The sequence below is a fragment of the Phascolarctos cinereus genome, unplaced genomic scaffold (assembly GCF_003287225.1).
Source record: "Phascolarctos cinereus isolate Bilbo 61053 unplaced genomic scaffold, phaCin_HiC Scaffold_3;HRSCAF=262, whole genome shotgun sequence".
Classification (NCBI taxonomy): Eukaryota; Metazoa; Chordata; class Mammalia; order Diprotodontia; family Phascolarctidae; genus Phascolarctos; species Phascolarctos cinereus.
The window spans coordinates 258,993,567-259,019,277 of NW_027555736.1; the positions used below are offsets into that span (position 1 = coordinate 258,993,567).

At 35.8% G+C, this 25,711-nt stretch overlaps 1 protein-coding gene across 4 annotated transcripts in view; it reads left to right on the plus strand.

Moving 5' to 3' along the window:
* The window catches only part of DDHD1 (DDHD domain containing 1), a 124,947-nt gene that overhangs the window by 35,606 nt on the left and 63,630 nt on the right, over nt 1–25,711 (plus strand). For all 4 annotated transcript variants that reach the window (XM_020974832.2, XM_020974834.2, XM_020974833.2 and 1 more), the window contains 2 exons: nt 1,434–1,562; nt 2,189–2,336. In XM_020974832.2, the coding sequence (XP_020830491.1) occupies nt 1,434–1,562; nt 2,189–2,336 (277 nt within the window). The remainder of the gene's footprint in view (nt 1–1,433; nt 1,563–2,188; nt 2,337–25,711) is intronic.

A 25,711-nucleotide genomic window follows, 5' to 3' on the forward strand; every position in this document is an offset into this window, starting at 1 on the left:
TGAGCTCAATTCATCCATCTGCTTCAATCTTCCCAGTGGCAGGGCTTACAGTTGTGCACCACCATGCCTGACCATGCATTTTTTTTATAGTGGGAATTCCATTCGTCAGACACTCAAGAGCTTAGCCCTACCACCAAGAAATTAAATTGAATTAAATTTTAAAATTGTGTGGCAAGTCACTTAACCTCTCTTCTGCCTTTATTTCCTCCTATAAAATGGAGTTGACATATTGCTTCACAAGGATTTTGTGAGAAAAAAGTAGGGTAACCTAGATTAGTTATAAAGATCTTAAATTCATGGGCCTTGCTCCCCTTGGTTACCCGAAGTTTATTTAGTAGGCAAATTTTTCTTGCCAGCAGGCCTAAGAATAAAAAAATCCTTTTTTTTGAGTCCTTTAGAAGATAAGAATTATAAAACTGGTAAGTGGTAGTATTGTTATAGTCAATATCTGGAGTTACATGGCTTTTCTTTAGTGTTCATACCAAGCCTTGATGTGGTAAAATAAAGCAATATTTCTGGTAGTTTTTCCCCTATAACAAATAAGTAAATTTAAAAATCTTCATTCAATACAAACCTAAATGTTTTTGATGGGGAAAGAATTAACATCTGAATTAACAAATTAAACATCTAAAAATCAGTCTGCCAGAAAAAGTCACTTTTTTGAATACAAGATTGTGGTGGATAAATAATAAAAAGAACAAAAAAAATTTTCATTTTTAATTTTACTTCTTTTTTTTAGAAAACTTACCTTGTTGGGGAGGGGAATCAGACTGGTAATTAGAGACCAATGAATCATTGGTACTAATCTCCAAGACTGATGACTACCTTAAAAAGGCATGTTGAATTATATTTTAATTATTTAACCACCTCCCAAATGGTATGAGTTTTCCTTAGGTTAGAGGACACACTATTCTAGCAGGAAAAAAGCTCCTAAATGTGTCGTTCCAATAGGCCAAAACTGTTTCTGAATCTCAGACTCAAATCATAACCTTGCCTTTTCTGGTTATTGTACCATGTTTTTTTCTTGTCCCATCTTTACTGTACCTACTAAGACAGAGGCTTAAATTACAGAAGAAAATCTATGACATGCATCAAAATCCAAGAATAAACAATAAAGGTCAAATTGTCGTGCCATTAACTTGAAATTTTTAAGGCCTAAGATGGGACAATAAAAAATGATATAGGAAGAAACATATACACTGCTTTTGGATTCCCTGAAGGTTAAGAATTTTATATTTACAAACACAGTTGAAGGGGTGAAATGCAGAAGCTAATCCTGTTGTTCAGTGTATTAAATGATGGATCTGATATTCACCCATTCAGAGTGTGAACAAAATCTTGAGTTCTATGAATTTTTTATGATTTTCCATATAAATACAGTTCATCATAATAGCCTTAATTTAAAGGTTGCTCTTTTTTTTCCTTTGCAACAGCTATTCATAGTTTCAAGTTGAGTCGCAACCACGTGGACTGGCATAGTGTGGATGAGGTATATCTTTACAGTGATGCAACAACATCTAAAATTGCACGAACAGTTACACAAAAGCTGGGTTTTTCTAAAGGTAATAGATTTTTTTTTCACTCAAATGGAGAATGTTGTTTTTCCTATTCTTAGAAAGAATTTAATGAAGAATTCACATTTTTCATTTATGACAGTGCTAATATTTATAATAATTGTTTTTATACCCTGTTTTATTTATTAGTGATTTAGCTGACCTATGTTATAACCTAATATTAAATATTTAAAGAAATGTAACTGGGCATTATAATAACTTTTATGCTTTTAAAAATAGTCAAAAGATGATTTTGTAGAGCTAAAAATATGTGGAAATAGTGTTGTTGGCAAAAGCAAAAAACTAAATATTTTTACAATGTATTTAAGATTTACAGAGGTCATTTTCACAACAATCTTTGAAGTATATAGTGTAAATATTATTATGCCATTTTTTAAGGTGAGGAAACAGGTTCAGAGAAGTAGAAAAATTCTGAGTAAGTTGAATATGTGCATAGATTTTATACATGACTCAGGGCACCCAAGCTTTAAAAATTAAACTTGTCCCTGACTGAAATTTTGAGTTTGTTGAGGTTTGAGTTTGTAGTTTTAGTTAAAATTTTCAAACATATGTGAAAAATGCCACCCATTATAGGTTAAAATATTGAACTTTAAAGAGTCATGACTTTTCTACAGCTTCAAGTAGTGGGACCAGACTCCATCGAGGCTATGTAGAAGAAGCTACCTTAGAAGACAAGCCCTCACAGACTACTCATATTGTATTTGTTGTGCATGGCATTGGGCAGAAGATGGACCAAGGAAGAATAATAAAAAATACAGCCATGTGAGTTTTTATGCACATATTTCATAATTGCTGTGGTGTTCTAAATCTATACCTGATCTTTTAAATTAAGAACTATTCAGATATTAAGAGAGAGTGTTTCTTCTTGTTGCAAGGTTCTTCAATACCAGTTATCATGAAAAAGAGCTGCCTTTGGTTCTTAAGGTGATGGAAGGCAGGCAGGGAGTATTTTTATTCTGATTATTAAAGGTAAAACATAAAGCCTAAGATGAAAATAGATTTTTAAAAAATCAAAGCATAGAGTGTGCTTTATGTTTAAACTGGTATAAATTGAGAAGGTAATGAAGGTTATATCAAAAATTTTTTTTCAATCACTAGTCAGTTGTATCTAATTAATTGAAATACTATAATAGAATTGTAATCTTACTGATCTAATTATTTCCTCCATTTGTGTATATCAGAATCATGCCTTCTCATCCTATTAGATTCTTGTTCTCCCTCCCATAGATCCTTCACAGAGGATCCACCCAATGAGTCTTTCCTTCCTCTTATAGTCTTTTTATGTTTCTTGGTACCAGTTTAGCCCTCTGGCTGTCCATATGGCATCCTTCTCTCTTAACCTGTTCTATTCCTCTTCTATCCCTTATGCTACTTCTTGCACATTGGTCATTGTTGGATTTTTGTTGCAGCCAACTTTGTCCTATGTCTTACCCTTCCTCTCAAATGTCAATTCTAGTGATGGTGACTGCTTGCCAGTATCCTAGGAAGAATGTAATGTTATATTGTTGTGGGGAAAAAAAATTTTAAGTATATTTTTAACAATGCCAGAATTAATGTCTAAAATAAAAATTGTATTTATGCCTTTTGCATAATTTTATTACAAAGGAGGAGAGGAAGCATATCCTGAATTCTAATCGAGTCTTTTTATATACCACACTCATGCCACAAATTATTTCATTTGAGATTTTAAAGATGTGATTTTGTGTAATAGTGAATGAATTTTGTATGAGTATTCCAAAAGGCTATACATTTTGCCATAGTGTCTTTATGGGAGCATTGACATCCGACTCCTATTGGTCTTTCGCTGAAACTTTCCTCAAGAAGGCAACTAAAGTTTTGGGGATGAAAGTCAAGTTCTTGTCTTGCCTAGACACCAACTCCATGCCTCCTTAAAATTTTGGCCTTGGTTTAACTGTTAAGAACTTTGACTTTTATTAGGGAAGTTTTGAATAGATGTATTTTTGTTGTATGATATAGTATACCGTTTATGTGGTGGAACAGTTTTTTGAATGTTTTGCGTTGAGAGCATATAGACAAATGAATAGTACTTAAAATTTTACCCCTAAAATCTAATCTATTGGCTCTTTTATATTAATATTATAACCTGTTTTGTTCATTGATTTTTATCTGAAATGAGATTTGAATTTTAGAGCATTAAGGGACTTTTTTGAAATCATCTAACTTTTGGAGATGGAACTGAGGCCCGGAGAAGTTAAGTAATTTGTCCGGAATAATGGGATTTAGAGCTGGAAAGAACCTTAAAGATCATCTTATCTGAGTCCTCCTCAACTTTTGTGTGTGTGTGTGTGTGTGTGTGTGTGTGTTAGACAGTTGGGGTTAAGTGACTTGCCCAGAGTCACACAGCTGGTCAGTGTCAAGTTTCTGAGGCCAGATTTTAACGTTAAAGCAGGTCCTCCTGACTCCAAGGCCAGAGCTCTAGTCACTGCGCCCCCCTAGCTGCCCTGTCCCTCCTTAACTTTGAGATGCAGAAAAATTAAATTACTTGGCTAGACTTTTCTAGCTAATTTTGACTGAGCTGGGGCTAGAATTTAGGTCTTCTCACTTTTAGTACAGGGTACGTATTTATTTCTGACCATGATTTTTATTTTTGTATCCTTATGTCTGAAAATAATTTCTGTATTATCCCAATATATATTATTCACAAGATATTACCTGAATAATGATAGTCCCTCTAATAAAATCCTGAATTTAAGGTTAATTAGTAGGTATTACATTGAATTATATATGTTTTTGTTCAGTTTTCAGTTTTGTCCAATTCTTTGTGACCCCATTCAGGGTTTTCTTTTTTTCTTTTTAAGTGAACTTTTTAAAAAATGTTTTCTTTTTTTCTTTTTTCTTTTTTTTTTTTTGGCAAGGCAGTGGGGTTAAGTGACTTGCCCAGGGTCACACAGCTAGTAAGTGTTACGTGTCTGAGGCCGGATTTGAACTCAGGTCCTTCTGAATTCAGGGCCAGTGCTCTAGATTCAGGGTTTTCTTGACAAAGATACTGGAATGGCTTGCCATTTCCTTCTCCAGCTCATTTTACAGATGAGGAGACTGAGGCAAATAGGGATTAAAGTGACTTGCTCAGGGTCACACAGCTAGTAAGTGTCTGAAGCTGGATCTGAACCCAGGAAGATGAATCTTCCAGACTTCAGGCTCGGCACTCTGTCTACTGCCCTGATTATATATGAGCTTTCCATAAAATCAAAGAATAAACAGTCATTGTCTCTGGTTTAAACTCTAGGAACTTGTAACTAATATTAATATGACAACAAAATAGTAATATATTATTGTCTTAAATAAAAGGAAATTTTACTTCTGGATGTTGAAGATCAATTATGATTTTAAAAAATACAAATTAGACAAATTCTTGCTTTTAGTAACTTTTCCCAGTCATTATAATTAAGTATTGCTTGCTGTTTATACTCAGTGTTATATAGCATTTGTTCTTACTGTAATTGTCCCGAGTGGTATTTACTTTTATTGTTCAGAACAAAAATGTTAAAAACTTAATATGTAGCTGTATGCTTTGTTAAACTCTGGTCTGACAAGTTGTTAAGTCAAGGTGATAAAGAAATATTGCTGTGTCTGGGTGACTTGATTTGAACGATGAGATGGGTAAAAATATGCAAACGGGATGAAGCAACAGAACTAATATCCATATATTAGGTTCGTTCTGTTAAATGTTATGGAAGATAAGCAGAGAAAAATGTTTCCTTTTACCTTTAAACTGTCACATATATAACACTGAATGTTTAAGTTAACTGTGCTCACCCAGCTAGTGTGTATATATCAGAGTCACATTCTTGAAAGAAAGATTTAATCTTTGGCCTTTCACAAAAATGTGGTGTTTTGGTCTTTACAAATAAAAAGTTACAGCTGAAATGAGTTTGAATACCAGCTATAATCTATTCTGAAGTAGTCTAATTTATTCATAGCACCTCAATAAGCACTTTTCTGCTTATTAAAAGAAGGAAATTTCTAGCAACTTTCCTTTTGCTCATTTTTTCTCTTAAATTTAAAAAAATGGATAGGATCATGGATCTAGAATTAGAAGGGACCTTTTAGAGTATCTAATCCAACTTCTTCATTTTATAAATGAGGAAACTGAGGCCCAAGGGGGACTTGTCCAAGGTTACACTACAAATGTTGAAGATAGGATTTGAATCTGGGTGCTCTGAATTGTATTTACTATTATACCATCTTACTTTTAAAGTATAATTTCCCACTTCTTCAGTTCACCAAACTAAGGTAAAGTATTTAATATAATGTTTATTACTTATGATTTTGTTATATATTGCAATGTATAGATTTATATCAATGATAGTTTGTCTTTTTCACTGTGATGAAATATTGAATATACTCAGCCCCCTAGAAAAAGAAAAATATCCATATTACCCTAACTTCTGGTTTGACTGAAGAGACAGATACATATTCACTTTTTTAATTATATCTCTTTTTTTGTTGTTTTTTGTTATTTTAATTTTTTTAGACAATCAGAGTTAAGTGACTTGCCCAGGGTCACACAGCTAGTAAGTGACAAGTGTTTGGTCTGAGGCTGGATTTGAACTTGGGTCCTCCTAACTTCAGGGCCAGTGTTCTATCTACTGTGCCACCTAGCTGCCCCTTCACTTTTTTTTTTAAGACTTAAAGGATTATTTTGCTATGTTCTGTGTTCTAGAGTCTAGCTATTATTTAAGATTTGATTGAAGCAAGTAGGAATACAGAAAAGTTGCCATTTCCAGGTACCATATTTAGGAGTAAGTTTAGAACAAATTTAATATTTGCTCATTTTGTTGTAAAATTTTCTTATCTTTTGCTCTTCTTTATTATAACTAAATATAATCATTTCTTATTGAGAAGTAATCTATTGATGTACATATATAGATAACTGAAAATTATTGCCCAGAAGCATAGGAATAGATAGTCTGAGTTATTTGGTTGAACTGTCTCTGAAATAGAAACATAAAGAGATTTTGTAATTTCCCTTCTCATCCCCATAGATTCTAAATAGTGTTTCTTGGATTGTACTAACAAAAAAAAAATAGGCAAGCATATTAGCTCTTTCTGTCCTTCATCATTTCCCCAAATGACTTTATGCAGCTTTTTTAAAAGGCCATAGATTTCCTCTTATGTCATATAATTCAGAGTCTGTTAAGTGGCCAAACGTATGGCATATTGCATGTTAGTTTATTTTGTCTGAAATCTTTACAATATACTGTTAGCCTCATTTTAGATATGCTTTACCTAATTAAAATTTCATTTTAAATTTTAGAGGTATACTTGTCATTACTATTATGAAATTCTTTTAGTATTTTATGAAATTGAAATCTAATGCGTATTTTTCTGCTTCATTAATGAGGCTTTTATTCCTTTTGACCAATAACAAGGAACACATAGCAAGGAATAGGTAATACTAGATAACATTTTTGCATCTTCATAAAAGAAATTATCAGAACAATCCATAATTTGTCATTTTAATTTTAGCGTTTCATATAGATCTGACTTCATTTTTAATGGTCTGTTATGTATATGTAAATACAAATATGTGTTTGTGTTATGTTTTCTTTTAGGATTTTGGTCTAGTGCAACAAGCTAAAATTACCACAGCTTTGACTAGTTTAAAACTGCACTAAGACTTCTGGGAATGTGTGTGTGTGTGTGTGTGTGTGTGTGTTTTCTGAAATCATCCCTTTTATCCTTTCATCTCATAATGGTATCCTGTTAAATTGTTCAGACATTCGGCACTTGATGGACAACTTACTTGTCCATCTTAGTTTCCAATTTTTAATGAGATTGAAGAAGAAAAAGCACTTGTATAGCACTTGAAGGTTTTCAAAGCAACTTTATCTTCAATTGCAGGTCTTCATCTCCTGCTGCTCCTATCCTTTGAGGATAGAAGAGTATTGCCCTTCACTCAGTGATAAACATTCTCACATCTGGTCATATCCTTCCCATCCCAGTGACTCTGAACCCCTGTAGATAATCATCCAGATCCCAATCCACACCCATTATCATGTGATTGGAGTCCTCATTCTCATCCCCTCCTTGACCCTCCCACCCCAAAATTTTATCCTAACTCCTTCCACCCATTGTGCCCTCTGAATCTCAATCAGATGGGTATTAGACAATAAACTTTCCTTCATTTTAAGTCTGTTCCTGTCTTACTCTTCTTATCTACTAGCTTTTATTGAACCCAGGCTTCCCCCATGACTGAAACTCCCTGGCCACCCTTTTCAGTACTGGCTACACCTTCATTCATTCTCTATGCCTTACTGGTCAAGGCAGGGGAGTCAGAATATTTCTTGCTCCCACTGCCACTTCCAGGTTCTACCTTTTCACCACCTAATCAGAATCCTGGTAGCTGTTGTCTGCAAACTCGCCACTCCTATCCCAGTCCAGGCCACTCCCCTGCTCAGTGAATTTGATACCTGGCTTACAGTTTTTCTCTCCTTCCTAACTCCTCCCTTCATACTGGGGGACTGCAACATATTTCAGCATACATATTGATTTTCCTTATCCCTAACTATTCAGTTCTTCAACCACTTACCTTCCATGAGCTACTCCTCCACCCTACCTTAGCCACACACAAAGATGATCATACCCTTTCATCTTTCCCTTTGCATTCCGTTACATAATTCTATTCTGTGTCTGCACCGTTACTTCCAATTCCTTCATCCCTCAATTCTCCCCCAGGCCATCTTTCTGTACTGATCACTCCTGTTCTCCCCATCTTGACTCCTCAGTGAACCAATTGAACTCTACACACTTCTCTCTTGCCTGTCCCCCTCACCCCAGTTATGTTGCTATTATGATTACTCCCACTCAAGCCTCAGCTTTGGATCCCACCATCACTTTCAGTCCTAATACTCCCAATACTGAATAAAGGTGGAGAAAATCATGTAGCAAATTTACATAACCTCACCTACATCCTCACTATTGCTAGGCAGTCCTACCGTACTTCCTTTATTAACTCACTATCTTACTCTGCATAGAAGCTCTTCCAAACTTTTTCATCCCTTCTCAAATCTCTCATTCCTTCCCTTCCCCCAACTCTCTTAGCTGAGAACTTTGCCCCATTTTATAGAAAAAAAATTGAAATAATTCACTATGAAGTCCCTCTTCTCTCCTCTTCCTCATGTATCATTCAGGTGCCTTCCACCACTTTCTCCTCTTTCATACCTATCTCACATGATGTGGTAGCCTTTTTCCTTACCAAGGTTAACCCTATAATTTGTTCAAGTGATCTGTACCGTTCCATCTCCTCCAACAGAGCCTCCTCTGTCATCTCTACTCTTTCGCTTGTTTTCAATCAGTCTCTTTCTACTGGCTCATTTCTTACTGCCTACAAACAAGCCCTTGTCTCCTTTATCCTGAAAAAGCCCTCACTTGAGCCCTCCATCTCTTCTAAGTGTCTTTTGCTCTGTATTGCCAAACTCCTCAAAAAGGCTGTCTATAATAGGTGCTTCCATTTTCTCTCTACTCCCTCTCTTCTTTACCTCTTAAAATTTGCTTCTGATCTTATCATTCTACTGATCCTGCTCTCTCCAAAGTTATGATCTCTTAGTTGCTAAATCCTTTGGCCCTTTTTCTCAATCCACATTCTCCTTGACCTCTGCAGCTTTTGCCACTATTGATCATTCTTCCTTCATACTTGTTTGTTTCTAGGTTTTTGGGAGAACACTCTTTACTGGTTTTCCTCCTACCCATCTGGTTGCTCCTTCTCTTTCTCCTTTCATGGATTTTCCTCCAGAGCAAGTCCTCTAACCCTAGGTGTCCTTCAGGGTTCTGTCCTGGGCCCTCTTCTCGCTATACTACTTCACTTGGTGATATCTTCAGCTCCCATGGATTTAATTACTATTTTATGCTGATGATTCTCAAATCTGTGTTTCTTGCCCCAGTGTTTCTTCAGACCTCCAATCTTACATCGCCATTTGCTGTTCAGACATCTTTAACTGAAAGTCCAGTAGGCATCTTAACCTCAGCACATTCAAAACAAAACTCATTATCTTTCCCCTTAAACCTTTCCCTATTCCTACCTTCTCTATTACTGTAGAAGGCAACACCATCCTCACAGTCCCTCAGACTCACAACCTAGGACTCATTCTTGATTCCTTACTGTCTCAACCTTCCTACACCTCTCCCCACCCCACCCTATATGACCAAACTATTGCCAAGGCCTATTGACTTCACCTTTGCAACATCTCTCATATATGTACCCTTTTCTTCTCTGACACTGGCTGCACTCCAGTTCAACCCCTTATTACCTCATGCCTTGATTTATTGCATAGCCTCCTGGTGGGTCTATGTGCCTTAAGTCTCACCCCACACTAATCCATTCTCCTTTCAGCCTCTAAAGTGATTTTCCAAAAGTGTAGTTCCAGTGACATACTCACCTCCCACACCCTCCACTCAGCAGATTCCAGTGGCTTCCTATTTCCTATGAGAGCAAATACAAAATGCTCTATTTGGCATTCAGAGACCTTCATAATCTAGCCTTCTTCTGCCTTCCCAATCTTCTCACTCCTTTACTCTTTTTTTTTCCTTTGCTCTCTTGTTCAGTCCTTCAGTCATATCCAACTCTTTGTGACCCTCTGTGGATCATAGCACACCAGGCCCTTCTGTCCTCCATATTGTCCATGGAGTTTTGTTGGCAAAGATACAAGAATGGTTTGCCGTTTCCTTCTCCAGTGTCCACCTTTTGTCAGAACTTTACCACTACGACGTGTCTTTGGTAACCCTGCATGGCATAACTCATAGTTTCACTGAGTTATACAAGTCCTCGCCACAACAAGGCAGTGATCCAGAAGGGGTTCTTAGACCTTACTCCCCAACATATACTCTTCCATCCAATGACACTGACTTCCAGACTGATCCATCAATAAGACGTAAATCTCTCCTGGGCATTTTCTTTGGCTGCCCCTTCCATGCCTGGAACACTATCTTTCCTCCATTTTGACTACCGACATTCCTGTTTTCCCTTAAGTCTCAGCTAAAATCCCACTTACTACAGGAAGCCTTCCCCAAACCCTCTTAGGGAAATGCCTTTCCTCTGTTAAGTATAGTTTGCTTTATATTTGTTTCTTTGTTGACTTCCCCATTAAATTGTTAGCTTCTTAGGGCAGCTAGGTGGCGCAGTGGAAAGAGCACCAGCCCTGAAGTCAGGAGGACCTGAGTTCAAATGTGGCCTCAGACCAAACATTTAGACGCTTACTGGCTTTGTGACCCTGGGCAAGTCACTTTAACCCCAGTTGTCTTTTAAAAAAAAAAGTGGCATTAAAAAAAATTGTTAGCTTCTTGAGGACAGGGACTGTCTTTTCCCTCTTTTTGTATTCCCAGTGTTTAGCACGGTGTCTGGCACATAGTAGGTGCTTGATAAATGTTTATTGATTATTGAACACTGAGTTGTTGAGCTCCGTTGTTTCTGCTTCTCTTTATTCCATTGATACTTACCTTCTTTTTCTTTTTTAACTGCTACCAAATGGTTTTGTTGACTGCTGCTTTATAACATAGTTGGAATCTGGAAGTTACTGTCTTACCGTTTTTCATCATTTCCCTTGATTGTCTAGATCTGTTCTTATTTTTTTGAGTTCCCTTTTATAATTTGGAGTATTAAACTGTAAATTAACTTTAGTAATAATGCCATTTTTAATTGTATTGGTATGGCTCAGCATTGAGCACTGAATGTTTCTTCAGCTTTTAAGTTAGTTGTTCCTCATTTTTGTTGTTGTTGTTTTTGTTTATTAATGTGGGGCAACTGGGGTTAAGTGACTTGCCCAGAGTCATACAGCTAGTGAGTGTTACGTGTCTGAGGCCACATTTGAACTCAGGTCCTCCTGACTCCGGGGCTGGTGCTGTATCGACTGGGCCACCTAGCTGCCCCTGTTGTTCATTTCTTGAAAGAGAATTTTGTAACCCAATCTGTGTATGCTTTTGTAGATTGATGCCTTAATATTTTGTAGCTTTTTGAATACTTCTTAGATTTTTTTTTTCATATAGAAATACTGTTGGTTTTTGAGGGTTTGTTGCCTGCAATTTTGCTGTTAATATCTTTTGATTTCCTCGGATTTTTAAAATAAGTCATTATGTCATCAGTGAATAGGGATAGTTTTCTGTCTTTGTTACCTATCTTTATGCCTTAATTTCTTTCTTTTTGTCTTATTGCTGTTAGTAGCATTTCCAGAACTATATCAAATAACATAGAGTGGGCATTTACTTCTGTATTTTTTTGAAATTGGTTCTAGTGTATCCCCATTCTGAATGATGCTTGCTTTTGTTTTTAGGGAGGTGATTTTTATGATTTTTAAAAAGCTCCTTCTGTGTCTATACTTTCTAGGGTTTTTAACATAAATAAATCTTATACCTTTTCAAAGACCTTCTATGTAGCTATTGAGGTGATCGTGTGATATTGGATGTTTCATTTTTTTACTATGGTTAAATTGTTTAATTATTTTTAAAACTTATTTTAATTATTAAAAATATAATTATTTACTCTATTTAATAAAATGTCAGTCATTTAATTATTTAAATAATTCTTTATGTAAATTGGTTAATATAGTTAGTTTGTTAAATTATTTAATTATTAATTTGGAGAATTGAACTATATTCTTGCATCCCTGGGTATAATTCTAACTAGGCTATGATGAATGATTTCTTGAATGAGAATTGCTACAATCTTGTAAACAGAATTGTATTTAAATTTTTTTAATAGTCTCTGCTAGATAAAGCATTCTTTTGTGCTTTACCTTCTCTGGTTTAGACATTAGGACTATATTTGCCTCATAAAATAGTCTGGAAGAATACCTTTTCTCAATTTTTCAGAACAATTAAGAGTGCTAATTGTTATTAAAAGTTGTGAATTCATCAGGACCTAGGATTTGTTTTCTTTGATAACTTGTTTTTAGTTATGTCCCATTATTCGCATTCACACCAGTTATTTGCATTGCTCTTTGGCCATTTACCACATTGCACATAATTATAACGTTGAGTAGTGCAGTTTCAAATATGTGCAGCTACTCCGGGACATTGAATATGGATACATTATTGCACTAATCAGAACCTTGCTGTAGTTCACTTTCTTTTTCTGAGATTGTATTCAAGATTTCTGTTTGATTTCTGTTAGTTTGGATAGTTTATGTTTTTAAAAGCATTCCATTTATATTCTGTTCTCAGTTTTGGTAGCATGAAATTGTTTATAACGAGTTCTGATAATTCTTTTTATTCTGGTTTTGTGATTTTACCATGTTCATTTGCTGGTGATTCCTCTTTTTTATCAGAGTGCTTAAAGGTTTGTCAATTTTGTTTTTTCAAAGAACTAGATTTAATTTTATCATTTTTATGGTCTTTTATTTCTACATCATTTATTTCTCCTTTTTTAGTATTTTCACTTTTGCATTTATCTTGAGTTTGTTTATTTTGTTGGCTTTGTAATTTTAAAAAATGTATATTAAATATAATACTCAGTTCATTGATCCTCTACTTTTATATTTTTCCAATATATATTTTTAGGGATATAATTTTTCCCTGATGACTGCTTTAGATATATCCCATAAATTTGGTTGTTTTTCCATCATACCATTTTTTTTCATGTTATTGTTTCTTTGAACTATTTATTATATAAGACTTAATTGTTAAATGTCCATTTGGCCTGGTTTTGCTTGGCCTCTCTGAACTGATTTCTGTTATTGCATTATGGTCTGTAATGACTATGTTTTTTGTTTCTTCCTTTTTACATTTATTTGCTATTTCTCTGTTCCATAATACATGGTCAACTTCATTTTCATTTATTTATTTATTTACTTATTTATTTATTGAATTTTTAGGCAGTTGGGGTTAAGTGACTTGCCTGGGGTCACACAGCTAGTAAGTGTCAAGTGTTTGGTGTGAGTCTGGATTTGAACTCTGATTCTCCTGACTCCAGGGCCAGTGCTCTATCTACTGCGCCACCTAGCTGCCCGTCAGCTTTATTTTTAAAGTTCTGTGTTAGTGCTGAGAAATATAAATGTTCTTTAACAGTCCCATTTCGTAAGTTTCTAGTTTCTTCATTAGTTTATTCTTTTCTGTATTTTGAATCTTGTTTATTTTTCCATTAAATTTATCCAAAGTGGAGAGAGGAACATTAAAATCTCTTATTTTATTTACAGCCTTATATCTTCTTGTAATTGTTAAAATTTCCTTTATGTATTTGGAACACTTTAGATTAGTATTGATATGGTGGTTGTCTTTGGTTCCTTCAATGTAATGTAGTTTCTTTGTTCATCTCTGTTTAAGGCTACTAGGTGGCACAGTAGATAAAGTGCTTGACCTGGAGTCAGGAAGACCCAGCCACTTACTAAGCTGGGTTACCCTAGGCAAGTCACTTAACCTCTCTTTGCCTCACTTTCCTCATCTGTAAAAATGGGGATAATAAAAGCACCTACTTCTCATGGTGATTGCAATGATAAAAAATAGTAACATACTTTAAAAACCTTTAAGCACTATATAAATGTTAACTTATTATTACTTAGGCACTGAATTTCCATTTTTGCTTATAGCATGACTGCAATTCTTGCTTTTTTAAAATGTACGTGATACATGGTAAATTTTGTTCAAGCCTCTCATTTCCATTCTGTGTAGTCTTTGGTTTTTAAATATTTTTCTTGCAAGCAGTGATTTGGTGTTTGTGTGTGTGTGTGTTTTTCATAAATTGGGATTTTACCTAATTCTTCCTTTCCTTCCCCTTTTATTTAAGTATTTAAATAAGCCTTCGTCTCTTCCCCGTCAACTTCTTTATTTTTAGCTTTTGTCTTTTTCTACATTTCTTCTAAAAAGAATTTCTTTCCCTTATTCTCTTCATTAACTTACTTCCCTTTTCTCTATTATAGAGCTTTATTCTTTGATTTGTGGTCATTATACTTATTTATTTCTTCTTTAGTATCTGTTATTCCTCATGGAATTAAAACTTCTAAGGTCTTCAATATGAATTTCCTCTCTAAAACAATTTCTGTGGCATTACCTTGGGGTTGCTGCCCCTTCTTTCCTTTTTTTACATTTTGCTTTACTCTTTGAAGTATAAATTCCTGCAGTCTATTACTCTCCCCCACCTTCCTTATGATCATTTTTTTTTCTTTTTTGCCATAAATTCTCCTCTGGTTTCATGCCGTTCCACCCTAAGGGATCTCAGTTGCCCATGGGAGCTATGATTCCTTTCATTCTTATACAAAATGCTTCCCCAAAAGACACAGTACTCCCACAGAGGTAGTGGTCTAAGCCCCAAATCCCTGTTGATTTTATCTATTCTAAGGACCCCATCTCCCATGTAATTTCCCCATGGAAGTGTTCTTCAGTGGGTCCTTTTCCCACCAAAGAATTTAAACCTCCTCCTTTCTTTTTCCCTTTTCCAATTCCTCCCTTTGCCACTTTACCCATTCTCTTCTTCCTGAGAGATTAATCAGAAATATTTTCCCTTCATTGTTTGCCATTGGCTTGATTAAGTCGCATCAGGCATTTCCTCTATTTAGTTTTTCCCCTTTTAGGCACCCTCCCATTCCTCAGTGTACCAGAAAAAAATGACTCATCTGTATGTGGGGTCTTGTCCATGTTATTTCAGGTCCATTCTTCCACTGTAATTTCCATTTTATATTCTGTTTTTACCCTTGTCTCCTTGTGTACTTTTTGAAAGAAATCTCTTAATGACATCTGGTTGGGTTTGTTGGTTTGGTTTTTTACCTTTTATATGTCTTTCTAGGTTTTTTCTTTTTTTTTTTTCTGGGATGATTTATTTTATTATTTCTTCATAGTTATTGTATTATCTGTTCAGGTTTTTTTTTGCCACATAGGAATGTTTTAAAAGTGCCTCTCTTATTTAACACCATGTTTTTTCATCGATAAGATTCGGTTTGCAGGTTCTGTAGGAATGCCCTGCTGCTAGCTCAACCCAATTCATTCAAGCCCATTGTTAAATTTTCATTGAGAGCATTTACAACCCAGAATTTGGCAAGCAATATAAATCAAGGCTTGATTTATTGTTTTCTTGGTTGTCTAGGCTAAAGAAAGAGATAGAGAAAATGTTGCTAATGCTGATTAAGTTTAAATGTGTATCCTGTATAAATTTCTGGCAAGTAATCACTAGCAGTGTCCTTGAGTAGGAGTCTCTTTGAAAGATATTACTCCCATTACTTTCCTTTGGAAGACATTGTTCCCTTCCTTTCTGCTGCATCTTATGGGTGGAGAATAGTTTTGTGTTATTCAAATTTCTCTTAGTCAATTCCACAGTTTATTTTTTTGTCATAACTGAGAAATTTAACCACTTTGTGTCTTGGAGTTTGCAGCATAGGGCTTTGGTTTTTTGTTTGTGTTTTTCCTGGAAATTATCTGGATCCTTTGAATTAGAACTTTGTGTTGTGGGCAGTTTTTCTTATATTATTTCTTGTATTATGGTGTTAAGGGTTTTTTACTTGTCAGGTTATTTTTGGACACTTCTGATTCTTAAATTGGCTCTCTGCATCTTGTCTTTGAGATTAATATATTTTGCTTATATCAAGATTGTGTCTTCTTTTAACATTATTGCTTTTTGCTTTTCTTCCAGATTGTCTCTTGACTTGTTCTCTGTGTTGTTTCTTTGGAGAGATTCATCATCGTGGATTCAAGTTTTTCTATTCTGCCAGTTATTTCTGCTATGCGAACCTTATTCTCTACTTTTGTGATTCTTATTTTTTCCTTGAACCATTTGGGAATATCCTGCTGTGATTCCATGCTGTGTTGGGGAATCCACAAGATTTTCTGCCTTCTCAGGTGTTTATTCATTTTCCTTTGTCTTGCAATATTTATGTAGAAATGTTTGGACCAGTTTAGATGTCCAATGTTCCTTATTAATTAATCTGCTTATATTCAAGGCTTTTAAATAAGTTTTCTTCCTCCTGAGGTCATTGGTAATTTTGATCTTTTTTTCCCCTTGTATGCCTCTATTACTCACTTTCTGACTCCTCCTTTGAAGGAGACTGAGGGCTGGACCTCCAAGCTAACTCAGCTTTCTCCCATGCTGGTAAATTTCATTTTCCTTTGGCTTTAGTCTCTAGCTCAGATGTATTCTGGAGGGGAGAAAACTGAGCCTAGCAGGATGTTAGTCCCCTTTCCTTCTTGCCTAGTGGAGCTTCCATGCACATTGGTACCCTGCCCCACTCTCCTCTGTTCTTTAGCTCTCTGGCAGAGCACCCCTTCTGTGCAGTGCACATATACTTCCACTCCCAGGCCAAGTATGCTTCTGATTTCCTGTTTCTACCTTCTTAGCTTTGGGGTAGGGGAAAAGTGTTGGGTTCCATTACTCATTGCCCCAGAATGATGGCATGTAGGCAGAAGTAGGGAGTTGTAGGGGGGAATGTGTGCTGGCAGAAACTGCTATGACTGCAAGGGAAAATTGCTGGATAGATTTCAGATCACAAGCCCGTCAATCCTATTTTATTGTATTGCTAGATTGTGGAGGTTTGGGAGTATGAGGAGGGAGAGATTAGAGATTAGGGATTTACCTTCTCTGCTGTTAATTCATCAGGTTATCTTATTTGGCTTCTTGGTCTCTTGGAGACCACTCCAATTACTTTACCTCTTGTGTACGTAATTCTTATTTGAAAAATTTTGGGAATTTGTGAAGGTCTGACAAAATGACCAGCCTTCCATCTTCTTTATTACATGATGCAGTAATCTTTGTTTTCTTTCTTTCCTTTGAAAATCCCTCCTTTCAATCCTTACTTTGAAGTTAGTATTTATTTTGCTTATGACTGGTTCGTCCCTAGAGCTTTCCTCTTATTATTCCTCTTGCTACTCTTATTTTCACTATCTTCCTCTTTCCTTACGCAGTTGAATATATTTCTAAGCAAACTGCGTGAATGTTTTTGTTCTTGTTCTTTTGACCAGTTCATATGGAAGTGAGATTCAAGTGGTTCCCACCCATCCCACCCCCTCTCCTTGTTTGTATGGTTGTCACACCCAGATTATGTGAGATGGTTAATCCTTTCATCCCCACTTCTTTCCAGATTTCTTTATCATATCATATCTTTTCTTTTAATCACTAAAGCATAGCAAAACCTCTCCTTGGTTCTTGGTCTTATTTAACATCTGCTATCCACCCTAAATAACTTTAGGATTCTGAGGGAATACTTAATCTATTAGAATGTAAATATTTCATTCTTATGTATAGTCTCTTCCAAATGATCAAATAAGTTTGCCTTTTTAGTATTTCTCATAACTAATGTCTGTATTTCACAGTTTCTACCCAGCTGTGCTTTTTTTTTATCAGGAATATTTGTCAGTCCCTTTTTTTCTCTTAAATGTGAGGTCTTGATGTGGTAGGTAGATTTAGGTTCTAGTCCTGGGGTGGGGAACGTGCAGCCTCAAGGCTATATGTGGCCTTCTAGGTCCTTGGGTGTGGCCTTTTGACTGAGTCCAGGTTTTACAGAACAAATCCTTTTATTACAGGGGACTGGATTCCATCAAAGGGCCGAACTTGTGGACCTAGAGGGTCACATGTGGCCGTGAAGCCACAGGCTAGGCTCCCTGCCCCTGTTCCAGTTCACTCCAAGTGCTGGAATGCTCTGAGCAGAGCCTTCCTAGCTAGATCCACCTCCCCGATGCCACCTGGCCTTTGGACTGACCCAGGCTAGAACAACAGCTCACTGTGGTTTGTCCTTGGATTTCCCAGTCACTATTCATTCTGCTCTTCTTCCAGTTTCTTTGTTGGAATAGTTGTGAGGGATATCTGGGTCATGCTTACTTCTTCCTATTCTGCTGTTTTTTCAAGGGTGTTTTTTTTTTAGACTTTATAACTTGCTGCTTTACTGAAGTTATTGTTTCAGTTAATTTTGAGTAAACTCTCTGAGATTCTCTGAGTGAACCATTTCATCTGTAAAAAGTGATTTTATCTCATCTTTGTTTCTGTTTATTCTTTCAATTTCTTTTTCTTATCTTATTGCTGTAGCTTATTTTTCTAGAACTATATCAAATAATTGTGATAATAATAATGGTTAGCCTCATCCCCTGATCCGACTGGAAAGACCTCCTAGAGATGTGTGTAGGGGACAGCGACCCTAACCCAAATTAAACTCAGAGACTTCTGAAAGTGGAAAGCAAAGGTTACCTTTATTACAATCTCGGGAGATGGCTGTCTGCTCCTCCGATACACGTGGAGAGAGGGACCGCCTAACAGAGGCCGCCTTATAAAAGCAAACCTCTGCCCACCATGAAAACAAGTTTCCACCCACCACCATCCCTTACCCCTTTAACCGGGAGGTGGGGCTTACATTCTAAGCTCGAGAGTTTCTTCCTATCCCCTTAACCGGGAGGTGGGGTTACATTCCAGGAGCCAAATTCAAAGCCAAGGACAAACAGTGAAGGTTGGGGGTGGGGCAGGGCTTATTCCTTCTGTTAAGTGCTTAAAAACAGGGTCTGAGTGGGGGAGGATTTTGAAAGTAGTAATCAGGAATTATTTCACCCATTGAGGAGCCTTCACTTCTGACAGTTTATTTCTCACACTGCCTTCTGAACTCATTACCTTAATTACACTGAGAAGTCTTCACTGGGACATACCATTCATGTGTCTACACAAACACACACACACACAGAGTTCTAAGACTTCTATCAAAGTACTGAAAAGCCTTACATTCATTGTAACAACCATATTCCTATAAAGCTGCTAAAGAAAAAGTGGTCAAATTGGTACCTGTTTTATTAGTAAAGGAAAGCATATGGTTGCTGTTCTCTTGACTCATAATGCTTAAAACCAATAAGTTACTGGTTTTATTTTTATTAACTAACACCAAATACATGATCACTATTAGGAAAGTTTATTTGAGACCGTAGTACTTTTAGGTCCCCTTTCTTCCTACTTTTTTTTTCCATTGTGTGCCTTGAGATCATTAAGCTTTAGTATCTAACGCTTATTGGAACTCACATACATGAAAGCCCTACAGAAATAAGAAATAGGAAAAACACAAAAAGCCTATGAACAGCTAAAGTAGGTTTCATTTTATAGGATTTTTGGCTCTCTTGGGGGCAGCTAGGTGGCGCAGCGGATAGAGCACTGGAAGTTAATGTGACCACATCTCAAAATTATCAATACCGTTTGGTGTTCTCTTGGTTTTACTATGGATGTCTAGAATTTGTCTGAGATTTACATATCATAAGACCAAAAAGCAATGACAGCAGTGCCTAGAAGGCTTCTAATGATTCCACACATGGTACCAGTATGTGAATTTTGGTAAATATATGATACAGTTTGTAAATTATGCTCTTTTGATCTTTGGGATGGTTTATACAAGACTTCTAGGTTCCCCTTTACAATCTTACTTCCTGCTACTACCCCCTCATCCTTGCTACTTAAAAACTTAATTATTATATTGACTAAAAGGGAAGGGGATGCTTAGGGGGACCAGAACAAGATACAAAAATACAAAATACCTAAAGATTAACAAAATAAAGAATAACAACCTTAATTTAAGCTCAGAAAAATAAGTAAGGTGTACATTAACTGCCCAAGGAGAGGGGACCTCAGGCCACTTGTATTTACGAGTGAATTCTATCATAAGGTAAAGGTTAATATCTATGTTGTAAAAATTGTTCTCAGAAAAAGAAAGAAATCATTCTACCAATTTTTTGAAAAACATGAGCCTGGTATCCAAACCAGTGAGGGAGAGATCTATAGAACAATCCCATTAATTAATAACTACTTTAAGGTAAAATTCTCACCAGAAGCCTATGGCATATCCAGAAAATAATTTAGTATGACCAAGTGATATGAGAACCCTTAAGCATTGAGGCAGCATTCTCCATGATCATATCAATAACTAAGCTAACAAAATATGTAAGATTATTTCAAAAGATTCATAAAAGGCCTTTGACAAAGCATAGCACCCATTCATATTTATATGCTTTAAAAAGAGTGGGCACAGAAAGGACATTTTTATGTGATAGAAGAATCAGCAGTTTGCATCGGAAGATCACTAGTACCTTTTCCAGTAGAGGTAAAGCAAGTTATTTGACAAAAGCACAAAATTGAAAGCATAAACATTGGCAAAGAAGCAAAATTTTCCATTTGCAAATGAATCAGAGAAGAAATTAAGGAAATAGCTTTAGGTGGCAGGTACAAATATTTTTCAGGATCATTCAATCAACAAAAATTTATTAAGCACTTTTTTAACAGTCTGAGTACTCTCCTAAGTGCTGTGGACTAAAAAAAGGCAAAAATGAAGGATTCCTTGTTATCAAGGAACTTGCATTCTGTCAAGGATGACAACTATGTGTATGTATATATGTGTATGTATGCACCATAAATAAATAAAATCCAAGATAATTAGGAGGAGTGAGGGCACTAGCAGCTAGGGGACGTAATGAAAAGTGTCATGCAAAAAGTGCTTGAACTAAATTTTGAAGTAGACCAGGTGTTCTCAGAGGTAAGTAAAGTGGCCTAGGTGTTCTCAGAGGCAGGTAAAGTCTTATTCATCTTTTACCTTGTTTGAAGCACGAGGAACAACCAGTGCTGTTGAGAGCCAGAAATGGAGTAAAATTAGAAGGCCAGTTTGGGGAGACTGTAAAATGAGGGAAGAGTAGTAATATCTGTGGCTCAGAAGGTGCACTCCTAACTCTGCTATTTCTCTGTGGAGTGCAGTGAGAAATACCTTCGTCTTCCCTCTTTCGTCTTTTTGTTATGTGTTGCCTTCCCCCATTAAAATATAAGCCCTTTGAGAACAGGCACTATTTTTATTTCTGCTTGTATCAGTATTCTCAGCCCTAGCATAACACGTGGCAAATAGGCTTAATAAATTTTCATTGTTAACTTTTTTTTTCTTTTCGGGTAGGCTGTAGGGTTAAGTGACTTACCCAGGGTCACACAGCTAGTAAGTATCAAGTGTCTGAGGCTGGATTTGAACTCAGGTCTTCCTGACTCCAGGGCCGCTGGTCTCTCCACTGTGCCACCTGGCTGCCCCCATTGTTAACTTTAAATGACAAAAGAGTCATTACATTTGATAATAGAGATGACAGTGAGCTATTGGAGTTTATTAAGTAAGGACATGATGTGTTCAGACTTGTGCTGTTTTTCCTAAAGCACAGGTCTGGCGATATCATGTCCTGTTCCTCTTCTGTACCCATCCTGTTCCCCTTATTCAGTGGCTCCCTATTACCTACAGGATTTTATATAAAATACTCTATTTGGCTTTTAAAACCCTTCATAACTTGGCTTTTCCACTCTTCTAACACTTTACTCTCCATGTCCTCTGCAATCAAGCCATTTCTGATTTATTGCATTTTTACTTGCTGTCTCCTGTGTTTCACCTCCACCTCCCAACTTCCCTGCCTTCCTTCAAGACTCAGCTCACATCTTACTTCTGATCCCCTTAATTAGTGCTTGCCTTAATTAAAGATTATCTTTCTTCTAACTACTCTGTATATATCTTCAGTGCTCATAGTTGCTTGCATATACTCCTGGAAGGTAGTGATTATTTTTGCTTTCTTTGTAACACGAGTGCTTAGGACATTTGCATGTCGAATGACTGTTATTTAGAGAGTCACTTTTAACAGCTCTGTGGATGCTGGATTGGAGAGAAGAGATACTTGAGGCAGAGGAACCAGTTAGGAAGGTATTTCAGTAGTCCTTGCAAAGTGATCAGAGCCTGAACTAATGAATGGAGAGAAGAGAGGTTGGATGTGAGAAATGTGTAGAGGTAAAAATCAACAAGATTTAGCAGCTTATTGAATACGTAGGGTGAGAGTGAGGAGTCAAGAATGACTCAGAAGTCTCATCTAGTGTTGGATAACTAGAGGGCTGGTATTGCTCTTAAGAGTAACAGAGAAATTAGGAAGAAGGGTTGTGTACATTACTGAAGAGAACTCCCTGTGAGGAAATGTCTTCTGCCAGTGAAGATCATATGATCTACTTTGCAATTTGTAATCTTATAGGAATTGTTCAAATAATATGTATTTGTGAGTAACAGAATTTGGACCTGGGTCTTTCTGATTCTCAGGTCAGCTCTTGAGAGTACAAAATAAATCTAAAACATAACCAACATTTCTAATACGATATTAATTTAAAAAAAAAAAGAAAGAAAAAATAATAAGAGAAATTCCATTTTTTTTTAACTAAAAAGAAATAAGATATGTGGGAGTTAACCTATCAAGACAAGACACATAAACAAGAAACAGAAGCAGTTGAAAACAGCAACTCAATGTTTGATAGACCCAAAAACATAAATTACTGAGGGAAAGATTCTCTTTCTGAGAAGAACTGCTAGGAAGACTGGAAAGTCAAGTGACATAAATCAGGTTAAAAGAGAAACCAAGTACCACAATAGTGTTTAATGGATAGGTAACCTGAATATAAAACATCATATACTTAAAAGGTAGCAGTGAACTCATTCAGATTAGGTACCTTTTACAGATATATAGCTAGAGGAAGAATTCTCAACCACAGAAATGGCAGAAAAGACTTTTGATTATATAAAATTAAGACCATTTTGCATAAACAGTATCAATGGCAGAATTTAAAATGATAGATATATGAGAAAAATACATGAAATAATTACCCATAAAAAACTGATATAAAGCGCATGGGAAATTGAAAGAAATACATAATGCCAAGAGTCATTCCTTAGTACATAGAATTTTAAACTATAAATGATCATATGAAAACATGCTCTAAAAACAGTTTAAAAATGCAAATTAAAGTAACTCCAGGATTTCACCTTAAAGCATATCGTAGCAAAGATGACAAAAGATGATAGTTGGTGTTGATAGACCTGTGGGAAGACAGATTCTGGTGGAGCTATAAGTTTATCTAACCAGTCTGGATGTCATTTTGGAATTATGCAAGAAAATTACTTAACTGTCATTACTTTGCACCTATTTCTAAGAAAATCCAAGAATCCAATATGTGGTTATAGCAATTATATATACTCTTTGTGGTAAATCTGTAAACAAAAAGGGTACCCTATCAATTGGAAAATAGCTGCTATAGTATATGTAATTGACAATCAAGAGAAATCAAACTTGAGGAAATAAGCAGAACCAAAAGAGTAATATACCCAATTACCATAATGTATATGGCAAGATTACTAAAAGGAAATTGATCTGGATAATTGAAATATTAACAATAGTACTAGTGCATAGACAGTGATAAATATATGTCCTCCCTCACAGCAAAGATGGAAAACTACTAGGACAGAATATTCTGTACATTATTAGATTCATTTACTCTGTCTTTGTTTTTAATTATTTTTCTTTATTTTATGGGAAGTTTTGGTCAGGAGGGTACAGCAAGTTGAAATGATTATGACATAAAGGCATCATTAAAAGATGTTCTTTTTTTAAGAGCAGCCCTGGGGCTCAGAAATTACAAATGCTTATCTAATCACCTAGGTAGTAGTAGGTAGTAAAGCTGGAGTTTGAAACCAGGTCTTTTGACTCTAAATTTTCTTTCTATTATAGTATACTGCCTCTGACTTGAGGATACAAAAAATATTCCCAAGTACAGGGCAGCCCAGCATTTGGAAAGGAATGTCACTGTTAATGGAAGTTCTTATTCAGGGAAGTAATTCGGTATAAGTTCCTACAGGACAAGGATTCTTTCATTTTGTCTTTGTGTGTCCAGTTCTTATCACAATGCCTGGCAAGTACTGGACATTTAATAAATGTTTGCTTGCCTGCATAATTCATTGTTCCAATGCAGTAAGTAGACCAAATGTATGCTTGCAGGATTTTTAATATGCCTGTATACTACCTACTGTGTCTCTTGTCCCTTAGAATAAATCAACTCTGGTTAAATTTGTCCTTTTTCCACATTAGGTGTTGAATCATTTTTTTCCATTGCTTTAATCAAAATATATTGATCCCTGAGATTTAATTAAATTCCCACTTAATTCAGGAAACATTTTTCCTTTGCCATTGTATATAGTTTATGTATATTGCAGTTCTCACACACAATCTATAGAAGAGTATTATTAAAATGGAAAACCTAATATAACCTAGTAATATAAACATAATATTTACATATGTTTATAAAAATTGCATACATATTAAAGTATTCTACAACACTAATTTTAATTTTTTTTTGTGAAGTCTAAGTGACTCCATGAAACTTTAGCACTGTGGCTGCTTAAAACATTAATAGTACAATTTCAAGAAGTCTGTAGCATTCACTTTTAAAAGTTACCACATAAAACCACATCTGCCACCAGTTCCATGGCATCATATAGCAGTAATTTATGCATGTCTGATGTATTGTGTTGAGTGTAAATGGGTACTATGTCTTTAAAATTATGATTTTAACCATGAAATTAGTGTACATCTTAAATGAAGTTTCACACTCAGTAGCAGATAAACATTTGTAGATACTAATTGAGTATGAAGAGAATTTTTTGAGATCTTGCTTGTGCCATTTCTTTTAAATTTTATTTTATCCCTAGCAAATTTTGTATAAGCATGTGCAAGAGACCTAGGCTTGTAGGATCATAGCTTTAGGATTGGAATGGACTCTAGAGGTCATCAAACACAGCCCCCTCATATTACAGATGAGGGATCTGAGGCACAGAGAGGTTAAGTGACTTTCCTAGGGTTTGAATAGCTGGCAAAGAATCTGAGGTTTTTCTGATTCTATCTTATATATGGATACATAAATCAAATTAGCATTGTCAACTGGTAAAAAACAAGTCTGCTGAATAACTGAGGTATTTCTAAATCCAGACAAACTTAGTACAGCATTTGCCAATGATTTTCCTGTCTTCTTTCCCCAGGCTAGTCTTTTTTTTTTTTGGTGAGGCAGTCGGGGTTAAGTGACTTGCCCAAGGTTCACACAGCTAGTAAATGTCAAGTGTCTGAAGCTGGATTTGAACTCAGGTCCTCCTGACTCCAAGGCCAGAGCTCTATCCACTGTACCACCTAACTGCCCCCCAACTCCCAGGCTAGTTTTAATGTAGTAGTATTAAATGGGGGGGGGGGAATGAGAACTTCTATTTATTTTTTATTTAAAAGCAAAAGAAATGAAGCTTTAGCTTTATTTAATAAGTAGATTGACCTTGGTGCCCTCACTTGTTTTATATGTCATATGTTCATGTATCTCAATATATGATCTGAAGAGTGAAAATTCCACAGAGTGGAGGGGTTGATATTGGGACTCT